This window comes from Camponotus floridanus, unplaced genomic scaffold, assembly GCF_003227725.1.
Source record: "Camponotus floridanus strain SB8 unplaced genomic scaffold, Cflo_v7.5 scaffold51, whole genome shotgun sequence".
Classification (NCBI taxonomy): Eukaryota; Metazoa; Arthropoda; class Insecta; order Hymenoptera; family Formicidae; genus Camponotus; species Camponotus floridanus.
In genome coordinates, this window is record NW_020229670.1 from 103,413 (window position 1) to 117,475 (window position 14,063).

At 23.2% G+C, this 14,063-nt stretch overlaps 2 protein-coding genes across 2 annotated transcripts; both read left to right on the plus strand.

The window, feature by feature from the left end:
• Nucleotides 1-706: 706 nt before the first annotated feature.
• Nucleotides 707-8,733, plus strand: LOC105251994. Its single transcript, XM_025412476.1, has 11 exons — nucleotides 707-802; nucleotides 1,083-1,169; nucleotides 1,783-2,049; nucleotides 2,411-2,569; nucleotides 3,417-3,508; nucleotides 4,095-4,181; nucleotides 5,469-5,559; nucleotides 5,873-5,959; nucleotides 6,210-6,476; nucleotides 6,818-6,976; nucleotides 8,461-8,733. The coding sequence occupies exons 1-11, from the start codon at nucleotides 721-723 to the stop codon at nucleotides 8,604-8,606; spliced, it is 1,524 nt and encodes a 507-aa protein (XP_025268261.1). The 5' UTR covers nucleotides 707-720; the 3' UTR covers nucleotides 8,607-8,733.
• Nucleotides 8,734-10,457: 1,724 nt separating this feature from the next.
• Nucleotides 10,458-13,835, plus strand: LOC105251996. The gene is made up of 5 exons (XM_011259153.3): nucleotides 10,458-10,559; nucleotides 10,798-10,884; nucleotides 11,172-11,438; nucleotides 12,498-12,656; nucleotides 13,619-13,835. The coding sequence occupies exons 1-5, from the start codon at nucleotides 10,490-10,492 to the stop codon at nucleotides 13,765-13,767; spliced, it is 732 nt and encodes a 243-aa protein (XP_011257455.1). The 5' UTR covers nucleotides 10,458-10,489; the 3' UTR covers nucleotides 13,768-13,835.
• Nucleotides 13,836-14,063: the final 228 nt, after the last annotated feature.

The following is a 14,063-nucleotide window of genomic DNA, read 5'->3' on the forward strand; positions in this document are numbered from 1 at the left end:
ATGCAATAACCTTCAACCCTGCTACAAATGTATTTATCGTATCGTCTAATTTCCATGAATAAACAAAAAACTCACAAAATCCTCCAGTAAAGTATTCAACGTCTTCAGTTCATAACATGCCTTGATTATTTTCATTATGTCTGCTGACGTCTCACAGTCGCATACCTGATTAAATGTTATGTCATCCAAAGTCGATCGAATAACAGACCGTGCCTTGCTGTCCTTCGCCTTCCAGTCATCAATTTTTTTCACATTAGTAACGACATCGTTCTCAGGTCTCACTACTGTTGACTTGATCGTTCTTCCAGTAGTGACTTTGCAAATTCGATAACTTTCAAAGACATCGCGGATTCAATTTTTATGTAGAGATATTCTTATTTTTCTATAATCACACAGCAATAAAATGACCAATAAAATTCTCTATAGTAAATTACAAGTCGTATAAATTAAACTGCAGCAAATTCATTGTTGGAACATATTTCTATATATATTATTTGAAAATATCTTTCCAAAAAATGCATACATAATCTTTTTTTTTTAAATCATAAAATGAATATTTAATTTGATTCAAAATAATGAATCAGCACATTATTACACATTATTAATTTTTTTGCAACTTACGTCAATATACTACGCCATGTTGTTAGAAAAAGCAACAATGAGAAGAAACTATATAAGACAAATGTTAATAATCAATTGCATTATTGGTAGAAATATTTAATGGACAAGATGATAATTTATGCTCTTAGTATATTTAGTATTGTAATATCTGTATTGTGTAGAGCGGAACAATTTACAATTCGTAAGTTTTATTTTTAAAAATTTTTTATATTTTAATATTTATTTTAATGTTTCTTTATATTTTAATGTTTATTTTAGTGTTTAACAAAATAGCAAGAAAGAAAATAGAAAATAATTCTTTATTTTGCACGCGTGACACTCATGACATGATTACATAATAAAATACGTTGCTCTTAAAAGATTTGATTTATATTTTTCTAACTATTTGAATTATTTTATTCTAATCTTATTTTATGTTTTTATGCTGCTAACTATTTTATTCTGTTTTTATTTTTATTTAGCTGTGATCACTTGCAAGCGGAATTCAACTGACTATTCGAGCTGTTTAAAAATCATATTGCAAGAAACATGGCCACGAATACAAGAAGGTGTGTGTGTGTGTGTGTGTGTGTGTGTGTGTGTGTGTGTGTGTGTGTGTGTTTATGTGTACGTATTCCATTCTACAATAATGAATTTTATTATTTTCATTTACATATTTTAAAAATCGAAATGTATGTAAATGGTTAATGTTGTATGACAAATTTTGATGTGATAATATGTATTTATTTGTGATTTTTATCAACATATATGGCGCACTTAATTTATACTTTTTGCATCATTTGATCTTTCTTTAAATATTTTGATTTCTTTAAAGTATTTAAATTATATAATTTTTATGCGTATCATATAATTAATTTATATGTATTATTTATATGTGTATATACATATATACACATATATACATACATATATATGCATACACATACATACACACACACACACACACACACACACACACACACACACACATATATATATAATTATTATAAAATATTGTAATATTACTATTGTGAAATGAATAATGTAGAACATTTATAAATAATAATAAATTAATTAGAGATTTAATAAAATAAATAAAAAAGGTTTGTAGTATTAAAGAACGTTTAATTATTAAAAGCTATAATACTAATTGATATTAATATTATTTATTCATCTTAATAGGACTTCCAGAATTCGATATTCCACGTTTGAAACCACTTAATTATGAAGGCGGCAGAATTGCATTTAATACAAACGAGATACATGGAGAAGGAATCATAATAAATGCCACTGTTTATGGTTTAGAAAATATTAATTTTTTAGATTTGAGGCCACACTTTTTAAATGATGTTTTCCGTTTAGAAATTGACACGCCAATCTCGACTATGTTCATTAATTCTTACGTTAGCGGACGCGCTAATGTATTAGGAATACAAGCACATGGTGCAGGTACAACAAGAAGCTTATTTTAATTTGCATAAAACATAATATATAGGGAACAGGAAACCAATTAGTACATATACTCGCATTTGTAATAACAAAGAATTAATCATATATCAAATTACACAATTGGCGGAATATTAGTATACTTTCTGTTGTCACAATTTTGCTTTGAAATAATTAAGATAATTATAATAGCTGCATAAATTTAATATGTTATTCTTAAATAGATAATTATATATTTCGTAATAATTTTTTAAGTTTTTCAATTATTACATTTGTAATTATTATTATTATTTTACTAGAAAATATTATTAAAAACTATAATATCATTTATATTATACTCTCTCCTCTACATTTTATATAATAGGACAACTTAATGTAACCATAAGTGATAACAGAGCAACAATGGTCATAACAGGGCATGTAAAAAATGATACATGGACAATAGAACATTGTGATTTAATTATGACGATTGGAAGTTTCAAGGCTCAACTCAATGGTTTCTTTGATGGCATTAAAGAGCTTAGTAAGCATTAAATTAAATCAAATATATCCTTTTATTCTTTTACTGCTGTTTCTGATACATCTCCAATTACTTGAGTAAAAAGCTTCTCGAGAAAAAAATTTATATATAATTATATATAATTGTGTCTAATAAGATTTATTTATAATATCATTTATATGTTATAGTATAATTTATATATATCAAAATATGTATAATTTTATATTGAATTATGCAGAAATATATTAGATTTTTTTCCCGAATATTATTATATTTAATATTTTTACATTAATATAGAATTTTTAATTTGATGTGGAATTAGAAATATTTTCATATAATTACATATAAATAACAATAAGATGTACTTATTATATTATTTATACATAATTATATCAAAATATTTCTAATTTCATATTAAATTATGTAAAAATATGAAATATATAATTAGCTATAATTAGATATAATTATATCTACACTATTATATACAATTAGATATAAACTTTATTTTCCCGTTATTTAACTTAATATTTGAGTATATGTATAATGTTTGATAATAATGTTTAATAATAATCTATTTATATACAAATTTCATGAAAAAAGCGTTAATTTATCGTTGATCTTGGTTTGCTATTAATTAAAAATTGATTCATTTTCTTATGTGTATATTTCTAGTTAAAAATAATGTCACATGTTATAAGGCTTTTTAAAATAATGAAAATATTAAAATAACTATATAAATTAAATTTATAAAAAAATAATAAAAACTTTTTTTTCTAAAGGCGGCATTTCTTTAAATATTTTTAAATAAAAATGTCATTTAAGAGAGAGGGAGAGAGAGACACACATATTATTAATAAGTTTCTATTTACAGATGATGTTCTTGAAGAATTTCTAAACGAATATTGGCCACCGATTTATCGAATTATAGGACCAGTAGTATTTAAAGACGTAGCAGACCCATTGGTGACTGATTTAATCAATCGTTTTTTCTCAAAAGTTTCATTCTCGAGAATATTCCCATAATATTTATACAATTGTTACACATTAAGCAAAAATATCAGGCTTTATATAAATATACGTTTAACATTCTAAATATTGAAATTAAAAAATTATTAAGCAAAAATATTTTATTTCTTAATATTACGAATTTTTATATGCATATATGTCATCTTAATTTAAACAATAATGTATTATTATTGATATTTATCTCTATAAATATCAAACCTGACCACTTGTTTTTTAATATACTGTTTTCAAAAATTTAATATTTATATTATATACAATACATATTTTATATTATATTATGTAATATACACATTATAATATAAATGTAATATAAATGTGTTTACAAATTTAAAAAAGATTTTATAAAATTTATATATACAATTTTATAAATATAATAGAAAAAATGTTATATTGTAAAAAATATCTATGATAGAAACATAATATAATATTTACGTGTAATATTTCTTAATATTTCTTCAATAAAAATAATAAAAATGCTATATTGTAAAGTGTATATGATAATGTCAGCTTAATTATTGGCCAGATATGTGTAATCACTGATGACAAAACCAGAAAAACAAGATCGACCGAGAAGATAGTTGATGTGTTGGTGGTGACGAGCAAGAAATGTTAATTGTTAGCAAACCGCGAAAGAAAATGAAACTTAGAATGTAATAAAAAACGCGATCAGAAAAATGAGTTGCAATATCGATCCCTTTATATCCGCAATCTGTGTTTTATTTTTTAAATATATATATAAAATGTATATATATATATATATATATATATATATAATTTATACATAAAATAATCTGACCATTTTATTTACTTTACCACATTATTAATTATTATTTACTTTAATACCTCATTATTAACCAATTGATCTTTATATACAAAATAAATAAAAAATATGATATATAATAATTTTGAATCACTGATTTTTCATCCAATCTTTGAATTATATTATACTTTAAATAATTAATATGTTAACATTATATCTAAAAATATTATATTTAAAAAACCGATTTGAAAGAAAATCTAAGAAAAGAAAAACATATCATATACATTACCACCTATGTCATCGAATTCTTTTTTTACTAATTAGTTAGATATTGAATCATATAGCATGTTAAATATTGAATTAGTTAGATATTGAATCATATAGAACATGCGTTTTTTATAAGATTAAAGTTCACTTTTTGTTTCTAAATTTGTATATTTGAGTAAATCAAAAAAGAAGAATATCGCAATAAATATTTATTATCTATTTTTTATGTTTCTTATTTACCCCCATTAATATCTTTTTGGATTACAATAAAAAAATACGTCAGTAATATGTGACCTACAATAATATTATATAATAATTATATTATATATATTATACATATATTATATATAAATTATATAATTGTATTATAAATAATTTAATAAATTACATAATTATATCATAAATAATATAAACAACAGAAGGATTGTTTTTTAGCCTGAAATTAAAATTAAATTCTAGAAAGGAAATTATTTACATTCTATGAAAAATTAATTATACTTATTTATTAATTCTAGCTATATATATCCAGCTAACTATATATCCTTTAAAAAGATTATTTTTTTTCTTATAAAAATACTAATAAAATTATTATTCTTAAAATATATGTAAAATATATGAATGTATTTTCAATTTGATGCTTGTTACATCACACATATAAATACTATCATAAATCATACATTGTATAAATTAAAATTAAAGTAAAAAATTGATCATTATCATAAAATGAATAATTTTTTGTTACATGTTAATGATATACATTATTTATGATACTAGTTAATAATACCGAAGAGACATTGAAAACAAATAATATAAGAGACTATATAAGAGAAGTGTTACGATTAATCGATCTATTCCTAGGAAGAAGTTTAAATAAACAAGATGATATTCTATATGTTCTTTATATTCAATATTGTAACGTTTGTATTGTGCGCAACGGAATGTAAAGTTGATCCTACGTTTCGTAAGTCTTATATATATATATTAGAAATTCTTTTTATATTGTGTGTGTAATATTATCATAATATAATACGCTTATAATAATATTTATAATATTTATAATATATTATAATATTTTAATAGTATTTATCAAAATAGTGGAAAGTGCAAAAAAAATTGTTATTAACTCTGCGACATACAATATCCATAAAAAATATTTCTTAATAAATGTAATTCATATTTTAATTAATATGTTTGAATTCTCTTTATTCGTCAGTATATAATTTACATATATTACATCTATTATTATTACTTACATAAGTTCTGTTTCTACAAAGCTATAAACCCCTGTGAGCAAAATTCGACCAATTATTTCGACTGTTTAAAAAACTGTGCGGAAGAATTATGGCCACGCATAATTAAAGGTATATATATTTCTTTTTAAAAAGAAAGTAATTTTAATCTATTAATTTATACATTCAAATAATAAAATTGCGCATTATTTTATACATATAATTATTATAAAATATTGTAACATGAGAATGGTTATAAAATTAATTAATATTAAATAAATTTGTATTAATTCATTAATTTATTAAATTTCATTATAAGATCCAATAAATATTTAAAATCTAAAAAATATTAATATTAATTGATTCATTTTATGTGTGATAGGATTTCCAAAGTACAAGTTGCCAATTTTGGATCCATTGTTCTATGGTAATAGCAAATACGTAATTAATAGAGGGGAAATATATGGAGAATTAAATGTATATAATGTCACTGTTGCCGGTATAAGGAAAACTCAATTCTTGACTGTAAGAATGTACATTCGTGATGACGGATATCATTTCGAAGTTGATGTTAAAGTACCAAGATTGATAATTGATGGTGATTCTAACGCCATAGGTAATTTAGGCGCAATTAGAATGGGTGGCAAAGGTACGAAAATAAACTTTAAATATATTTTAAATACTTTCAAGTAGTGTATAAGATCTCATTTATTATATTCACAAGAAAAAATTAATTACTTCACATATTTTATGAAATATTTGTAAAATTTGTTTCATCATTTATTTATTATATAAACCAACCAATAATTATTAGAACGTAAAATTGTAATAGTATACATAAATATATTTATGTGCACTTATATTATTCTTATTTATAATAATTAAATATTCTTTATCATTTTTCAACATAAAATATAATTTATGATGAAATATTCTTATATTAGGTTATCATAATTTCATTATTATAATTTCTTTGACATTTCTTTCTAGGACATTTTAATCTAACCCTAGAAAATGTTAAAGCTTCATTCTATGCAATAGGACACGCAGAACACGATAAATTAGTTTTGGAACATTTCCGAATAATTCCAATAGTTGAAAAACTGAAATTCCATTTAGACGATTTCTTTGAAGGCAATAAAGAATTTAGTAAGTATCAAATTATAATGAATATAGCTTCCATTTTCTTTTATTTTACTTTTTCAACACACTGAATAATTTTGATAAATTGCTAATCTAGTTTAATGTTCTAATGCATGTGCGTGTGTGCGTACATACGTGTGTACGTGCGCGCGTGCGTGTGTGTGTGCGTGTGTGTGTGTTCCGTAATTATATATTTGCCTGAAAATAGAAAAAATATTAATTTATCATGAGTCTCTTTTGCAATTAATTAAAAACTAGTGATATATTAAATATATTTATAATGTTTTTCCACATTGTCTGTATGTACGTGTCTTTATATATATATATGCAGGGTGTTCAAAAGGTCCCGGTACGAGGAAATAACTCGAAAAGTAAGGGTCGGACAAAGAAACTTTTCGGACAAAAGTTGTAGGGCTTACTCCGAGCTTTTATCTCGTGACCTTGAGTTTGACCTTGAGCTTGACCTTCAAGGTTATTTGAAGGTCAAAGTGTTTTTTTTTAATGGGAACCCCTATTTTTGATTGTATATTCTTATAGCTGACCTCGAGAACTTTCCAAAACACTATAATAAAATATTTTTCCCTCAAGCATTTATCGAGTTATGAGGCTTCAAATCATTTCTTAATTTTACATAAACCGTAAAATATCTTGTAAAATATTCACTTTTCGATTATTTTACCTTAATACTTTTATGTACAAAATAATGAGAGGAATCAATTGGTCTAAAAAAAAACACATAATTGTTCCGAAGAAAAAATATGTAATTTGCAATTAACAATTACATATTTTTTCTTAAAAACAACTATATGTTTTCTTTACATCAATTGATTCCTCTCATTATTTTGTACATAAAAGTATTAAGGTAAAATAATCGAAAAGTGAATATTTTACAAGATATTTTACGGTTTATGTAAAATTAAGAAATGATTTGAAGCCTCATAACTCGATAAATGCTTGAGGGAAAAATATTTTATTATAGTGTTTTGGAAAGCTCTCGAGGTCAGCTATAAGAATATACAATCAAAAATAGGTTCCCATTTAAAAAAAACACTTTGATCTTCAAATAACCTTGAAGGTCAAGCTCAAGGTCAAACTCAAGGTCACGAGATAAAAGCTCGGAGTAAGCCCTACAACTTTTGTCGGAAAAGTTTCTTTGTCCGACCCTTACTTTTCGAGTTATTCCCCCGTACCGGGACTTTTTGAACACCCTGTATATGTGTGTGTGTGTGTAATATCTAAATATCTTAATTATTGTATCTATTAATTTATGTATATTAGGCGGTCAAGACTGCACTATGAATGCTCCGAAACATCATTCTATCTTTATTCTCATGGAATGTAGAACAAAGATAGAATGATGTTTCAAAACATCCAGAACGTCTTTCCGACCGCAGCCTTAATCTGTATATCTTAATTATTTATGTTATATTATACATTATTTTTATCCACCTTTTTCGAGAAATTATTATTTATAAATTTTTTATTTTCAGATGATCTTGAAACTTTTGTGAATGAATTCTGGCCATCGTTATATCGAACGTTCATACCAGTACTGTTAGATGTATGGGATTCAGAATTTACTAATCTTGTCAATCATTTATTATCACATGTAACTATTTCGCAAATATTCCCATAAAAGTTATATATTAATATATTATACACAAATCAGATTTCCTCCCGCATAAAACTACATATAACATTTATTATCTTAACACATTACATATTACATTTATCATCTTAAACACTAAATACAAGAATAAGATTTTAGCATAATAAAAATTTAAAAAAATAAGAAGAAAGTAATAAAGAAAGATTTTTAATTTATTCATATAAAATATTATGCATTAAATGTTTTAAAATTATTATATATATATAGAATCTTACAAGAGGAATAGTATATATTTTGTGGAGTTGTAGTATCGATTATTCTGAAAAAAAAGTTCAAATAAACATGTATCATAATTGTCAATGCATATAGAAATATACTATTTAAAACTGCCACGTACAAAGTTATTATAAAAATAAAAACAGTAAATGACTTATTCTTTATATTTATTGACTATTTGTGACTCATATATAAAATATAAATAATTAACAAATAATTTACTATATGTGCTATTATCACACGAGTCGTAAAATTCATTAGGGTTAGTTATACGATTTTTGAATTAATTATTATTATTAATTAACTACAAATTATTTGTCAATTATTTTTGTTTTGTGTCATTCACAATCAATAAATACAAACAATATCATTTTTTAATACTTCTCACAATGGCTTTGTATACATTAGTTTGAAACGGCTGTATATCCGCACCGTTAACAATTAGACATGTTTATATGAACCTTTTTTACTGAAAATCGATCGCTCTTAAAATGTTGTAGTTTTATACCATTCAAGTAGTCAATAAATATAAACAATATGTCATTTATCATTCTTTAATATTTCTCATAAATTACTTGTATACACTTGTATTACTTGTATACACTAATTTGAAACAATTGTGCATCCATTGATAATTAGACATACGAGTATGTGAACCTTTATACTAAAAATAATCAATGTTATAATCTTTTAAAATATTAAATTTATTTTTTTTCCAAAATATCCTATACTATATAATATCCTATACTATATAATATATTATATAATTCTACTATGTAATATTCTGTATACTATGTAATATTTTGTATTATATAAACATAGGAACATATGTTTTGAAAGTCGCATTCAAAAAAGAAAAAAAAATTCAACAAAATTTTTGTAAAACTTGAAAAAATTTATAAAAAATAAATATTTTTTTATAAAACTATCTGCTTATACAGATGTATTTTTATATTATATTTTTTTATATTACACAGCATACCAAATAACTAATAAAATTCTGCAGCAGATTACACATATATAAATTATATAAATTAAACTTTAACAAATAAACTATTGGAAAAATTCTTAAAGTGTTATACCTTATGAAACATCCATTACTTATATCGAACTCTTAAAATTTTTATTTGATGATTTTTATATTTATAAATTTACAGAATCTACTTATAATCATTTTTAATGTGTCAGAAAAATAAATCAATATATTATTATGAATATATTATTTTATTATTTCAATATATTATTATTTCAATTATTTCACTATATCAATATATCAATTTATTATTATTTTATTATATCAATATATTATTATTAATATATTATTTTATTATTATATTATTTCAATATATTATTATTAATATATTATTTTCTAATCTTGAGATTCTTTTCCATTTATATTGATGTATGCTATTAACATATCATTGGCTGCGTTCAGCAGGAAAAAAATGCTGCTTTGCAACTGTTGTAAAATAAAATGAATCTGCGTGATCTTCAGATTTATAGAATTTATAATAGTGCAAAACAATTTTTTTTGTTGAATGTAACCGGTTATATGTCATTAGAAACATGCTGACCTTGAAAGAAGAAACTATATAATGCAATCATAATCGAATCAGATCAGCAGAAGCAACAAGATGATATTCTACGCTCTTATATTCAGTATTGTAACATCTGTCTTGTGTAGGACGGAAGAACTTACACTTCGTAAGCCTTATTTTTAAAAATTTTTTATATTTTAATGATATTCAAGAAAATAGCAAGAAAGTAAGAAAATAGCAAATAATTCTTTATTTCGCACTTGTAACATATAATTACATAATATAAAAATACGTTCTTCTTAAAAGATTTGATTTATATTTTTCTAACTATATTTGAATTATTTTATTCTAATCTCATTCTGTATTTTTTAACTGCTAACTATTTTATTTTTATTTTTATTTAGCTGTGACTACTTGCAAACGGAATTCAATTGACTATTCAACTTGTTTAAAAGTCGCATTAGAAGAATCATGGCCACGATTTCAAAAAGGTATATGTGTGTATGTCTATGAGTGTACATTTTGTTCTAAAATAATTAAAATTTTATTATTTTGATTTATATATATTTCTTTAGAAGATTGAAACATACGGTGAATTTTTATTTATAAAATATATTTCTTTCAATGATTATCAACTCATGTATACGTGTACATTTTTATTCCATTTTTATTCCATTTTTTAATAAAACAAATAAAAAGAATTTATATAGTTTATCTATATAAATAACATTTAGTTATTAAAAGATTGATACTAATGTTAGTTTATTTGTCTTAATAGGACTTCCAGAATTCGATTTCCCACGTTTGGAACCACTTTTTTATACAAACGGCAAATTTGTATTTAATAGAAATGGAATATCTGGAGAAGTAAACGTAATAAATGCTACTATTTTTGGTTTAGCAATTACTCGTTTCCTGGATGTGAGGCCGCACTTTTTAGATGATGTTTTTCGTTTGGAAATTGATACACTAATGCCGAAAGTATTTATTTATTCTTACGTTAGCGGAGAGGCTAATCTAGGCGAAATACGAGGATATGGCGCTGGTATGACAAAAAATTCATTGTAATTTGTATAAAGTACAATATATAAGAAGCGGAAAATTAATTCAAAAAGAACTTGCAACTATAGTAACAATTTTTTGTTAGCGTAAAATTTATTGAAATATATAAATTACTAGTCAATATTGTGATATCGCATATGTTTTGCATTTAATAAAAATCTAAATGACAGAGAGAGAATTTTTATCTACACTGTTAGAGAAAAAGAAAGTTTTTCTATTGCATATGCATATTCAAAAAAAAGTCTTACTATTGCATATGCATGTTAAGGATAATCATATTTGTCATAAAATTAGACTGTGATACACAGAAAAATTGTTGCTGACAAAGTTCTAATTGTAATATGGAAATTCATATCCTAATACAATAAATAATTTTTGACAATAAAATCTAAATTTGACAGAAGGTATTATTAGAATTTGTTGCTATAAATTCTATACATTTTACAAACAATGTTTTAGCAGGTATAAGAAAACTAGCTAAATTTTTGTATGATATCTAGAAATCTACTTCCATCATTAAACCATTTTTTTAAGTTTAATAAATATATCCGTACTTATAATGACAAAAAATTAATCATATTGTTACGCCCGGAGGACTTCGAGGACTTCGATAAATATCGAAGCGCGAATTAGCGGACTATTGGCACTCACGGATCGCGTAATAACAAGACTTTTAGAGAACACAGAAGCTTTAATCAGGAAAGCACGCAGAATATACTCAAATAATTAATATTCACAAGAGAAATCACAAAATAACGGCTCGTGTTATAAAGCGTGTCTGTATAGCTTGACAGTTATTTTCTGACTCAGTTGACCATTGTTGTTTGTTAATAATCTTCTTAACTACGGAATCCGGACAACGGCAGGGCCCTAATGATTCGGAAGCGTAACAATATCAAATTAAACGATCTAATTACAGTTATTTTTAAATAGATAATTATATTGCTTAATTATATATTTTTATGTTTATCCTGACTATTGTTACTTTTTAATTAGAAATTATAGTATAATGTATAACACTTCTTTGTAATCTATATAACAGGACAACTCGATATAATAATGAATGGAAACAACGTAACATGGGATATTACAGGACACATAAAAAATGATACATGGACTATAGAACATTTCCAATATATTATAACAATTGGAAGATTAAAGGTTCAGCTCATTGATTTCTTTGACGGCAATAAAGAATTAAGTAAGTATTAAATTAAATACATCTTTCTATTTTTCTATCTTTCTAGTACAAATCTCAAATTATTTTAGTAAAAATGCTTATTTGATCTAATATTCGAGCATATAATTATTGATAATAACATCTATGAAAAATTCATGAAAATAGTACTAATAGTACTAATTCATGAAAATAGTACTAATAGTACTAATTTATCGTTAATTCTTTTTATAATTTATTAAGAATTAATTCGTATAATCTACATATATATTTATAGTTAGAAATAATTTCACATAATAACTAACCTAAATTGTAAGACATTTTAAAGTAATAAAAAAATAAATAAAAATAAATAAAAATAAAAATATTAACCATATAATTAAATGATACAAAAGTAATAAGGATTTTTTTCTATGGACGGCATATTTTAATATAAATTATATTTTTAAATGTGTATTAAATATTTTTAAGTATATATATATATATATATATATATATATATATATATATACTTAATATATATATATATATATATATATATATATATATCTGAGAAGACGCGCGTCTCTCCACACACACAAACTTGAATTATCTTGATGCATTATAAAATTTGAATTTTTAAATAAATTTTTAAATTATATATATATATATATATATATATATATATATATATATAATAAAAACTTTTTTATCATAATTATCATTTTAACATACCTTAATATAAGATATTTTTTTAAAATTAATAATTTTTTACATAAGATAAAATAAGCAGAACTTAGAAAGTGTTTTAACAATCATCAAGTTAATTTTAAATTTATTTTAATTAAAAATATACCACATCATAACATAATTTCAATATAGAAATTTATAATGAAAATAAATTCCAATTAATTTATATATTTGCTTACTCTCTAGCTATATTATGATTTTATTTTTATTCGCTTTTGTATGTTAGAAAAGTGTTATTAATAAATTTTTATTTGCAGCTGATGTTTTTGAAGCTTTTGTAAACAAACACTGGCCATCGATTTATCCACAATTAGCGCCAACAATATTAGAAGTAACGGACTCGTTGTTGACTGACTTAGCCAATCGTCTTTTCTCGAAAGTTTCATTCTCTAAAGTATTCCCATAAAATTCATATATTTGTTACATGTTAAGAAATACCAGACTTTATATGAAATATATATTTAATATCTTAAACACTAAAATTGAAGAATTATTAAGCAAAAACATCTTATTCCTTAATATTTTCTTATTTTTTAGTATATTTTATCTATATGTCGTGTATAAATTCTTAATTTAAGCAATAAGTATTAAAATTGTTAATTAAATATTAAAATTGTTAATTAAATATTAAAAAATCACTGAAGTTATGTATGTTAACGGAATATATTATTTAATTAAATCTTGTAACTTTTTATGCTAATT

Bases quoted from the DNA above. Each gene is read 5' to 3' on its own strand.
- LOC105251994 (XM_025412476.1), top strand. From the start codon at position 721: ATGGACAAGATGATAATTTATGCTCTTAGTATATTTAGTATTGTAATA. The intron at 2,050-2,410 runs GTACAACAAGAA...TTTATATAATAG, and splicing joins AATACAAGCACATGGTGCAG to GACAACTTAATGTAACCATA. The intron at 6,477-6,817 runs GTACGAAAATAA...ATTTCTTTCTAG, and splicing joins AATTAGAATGGGTGGCAAAG to GACATTTTAATCTAACCCTA.
- LOC105251996 (XM_011259153.3), top strand. From the start codon at position 10,490: ATGATATTCTACGCTCTTATATTCAGTATTGTAACATCTGTCTTGTGT. The intron at 10,885-11,171 runs GTATATGTGTGT...TTGTCTTAATAG, and splicing joins ATGGCCACGATTTCAAAAAG to GACTTCCAGAATTCGATTTC. The intron at 12,657-13,618 runs GTAAGTATTAAA...TTTTATTTGCAG, and splicing joins TGACGGCAATAAAGAATTAA to CTGATGTTTTTGAAGCTTTT.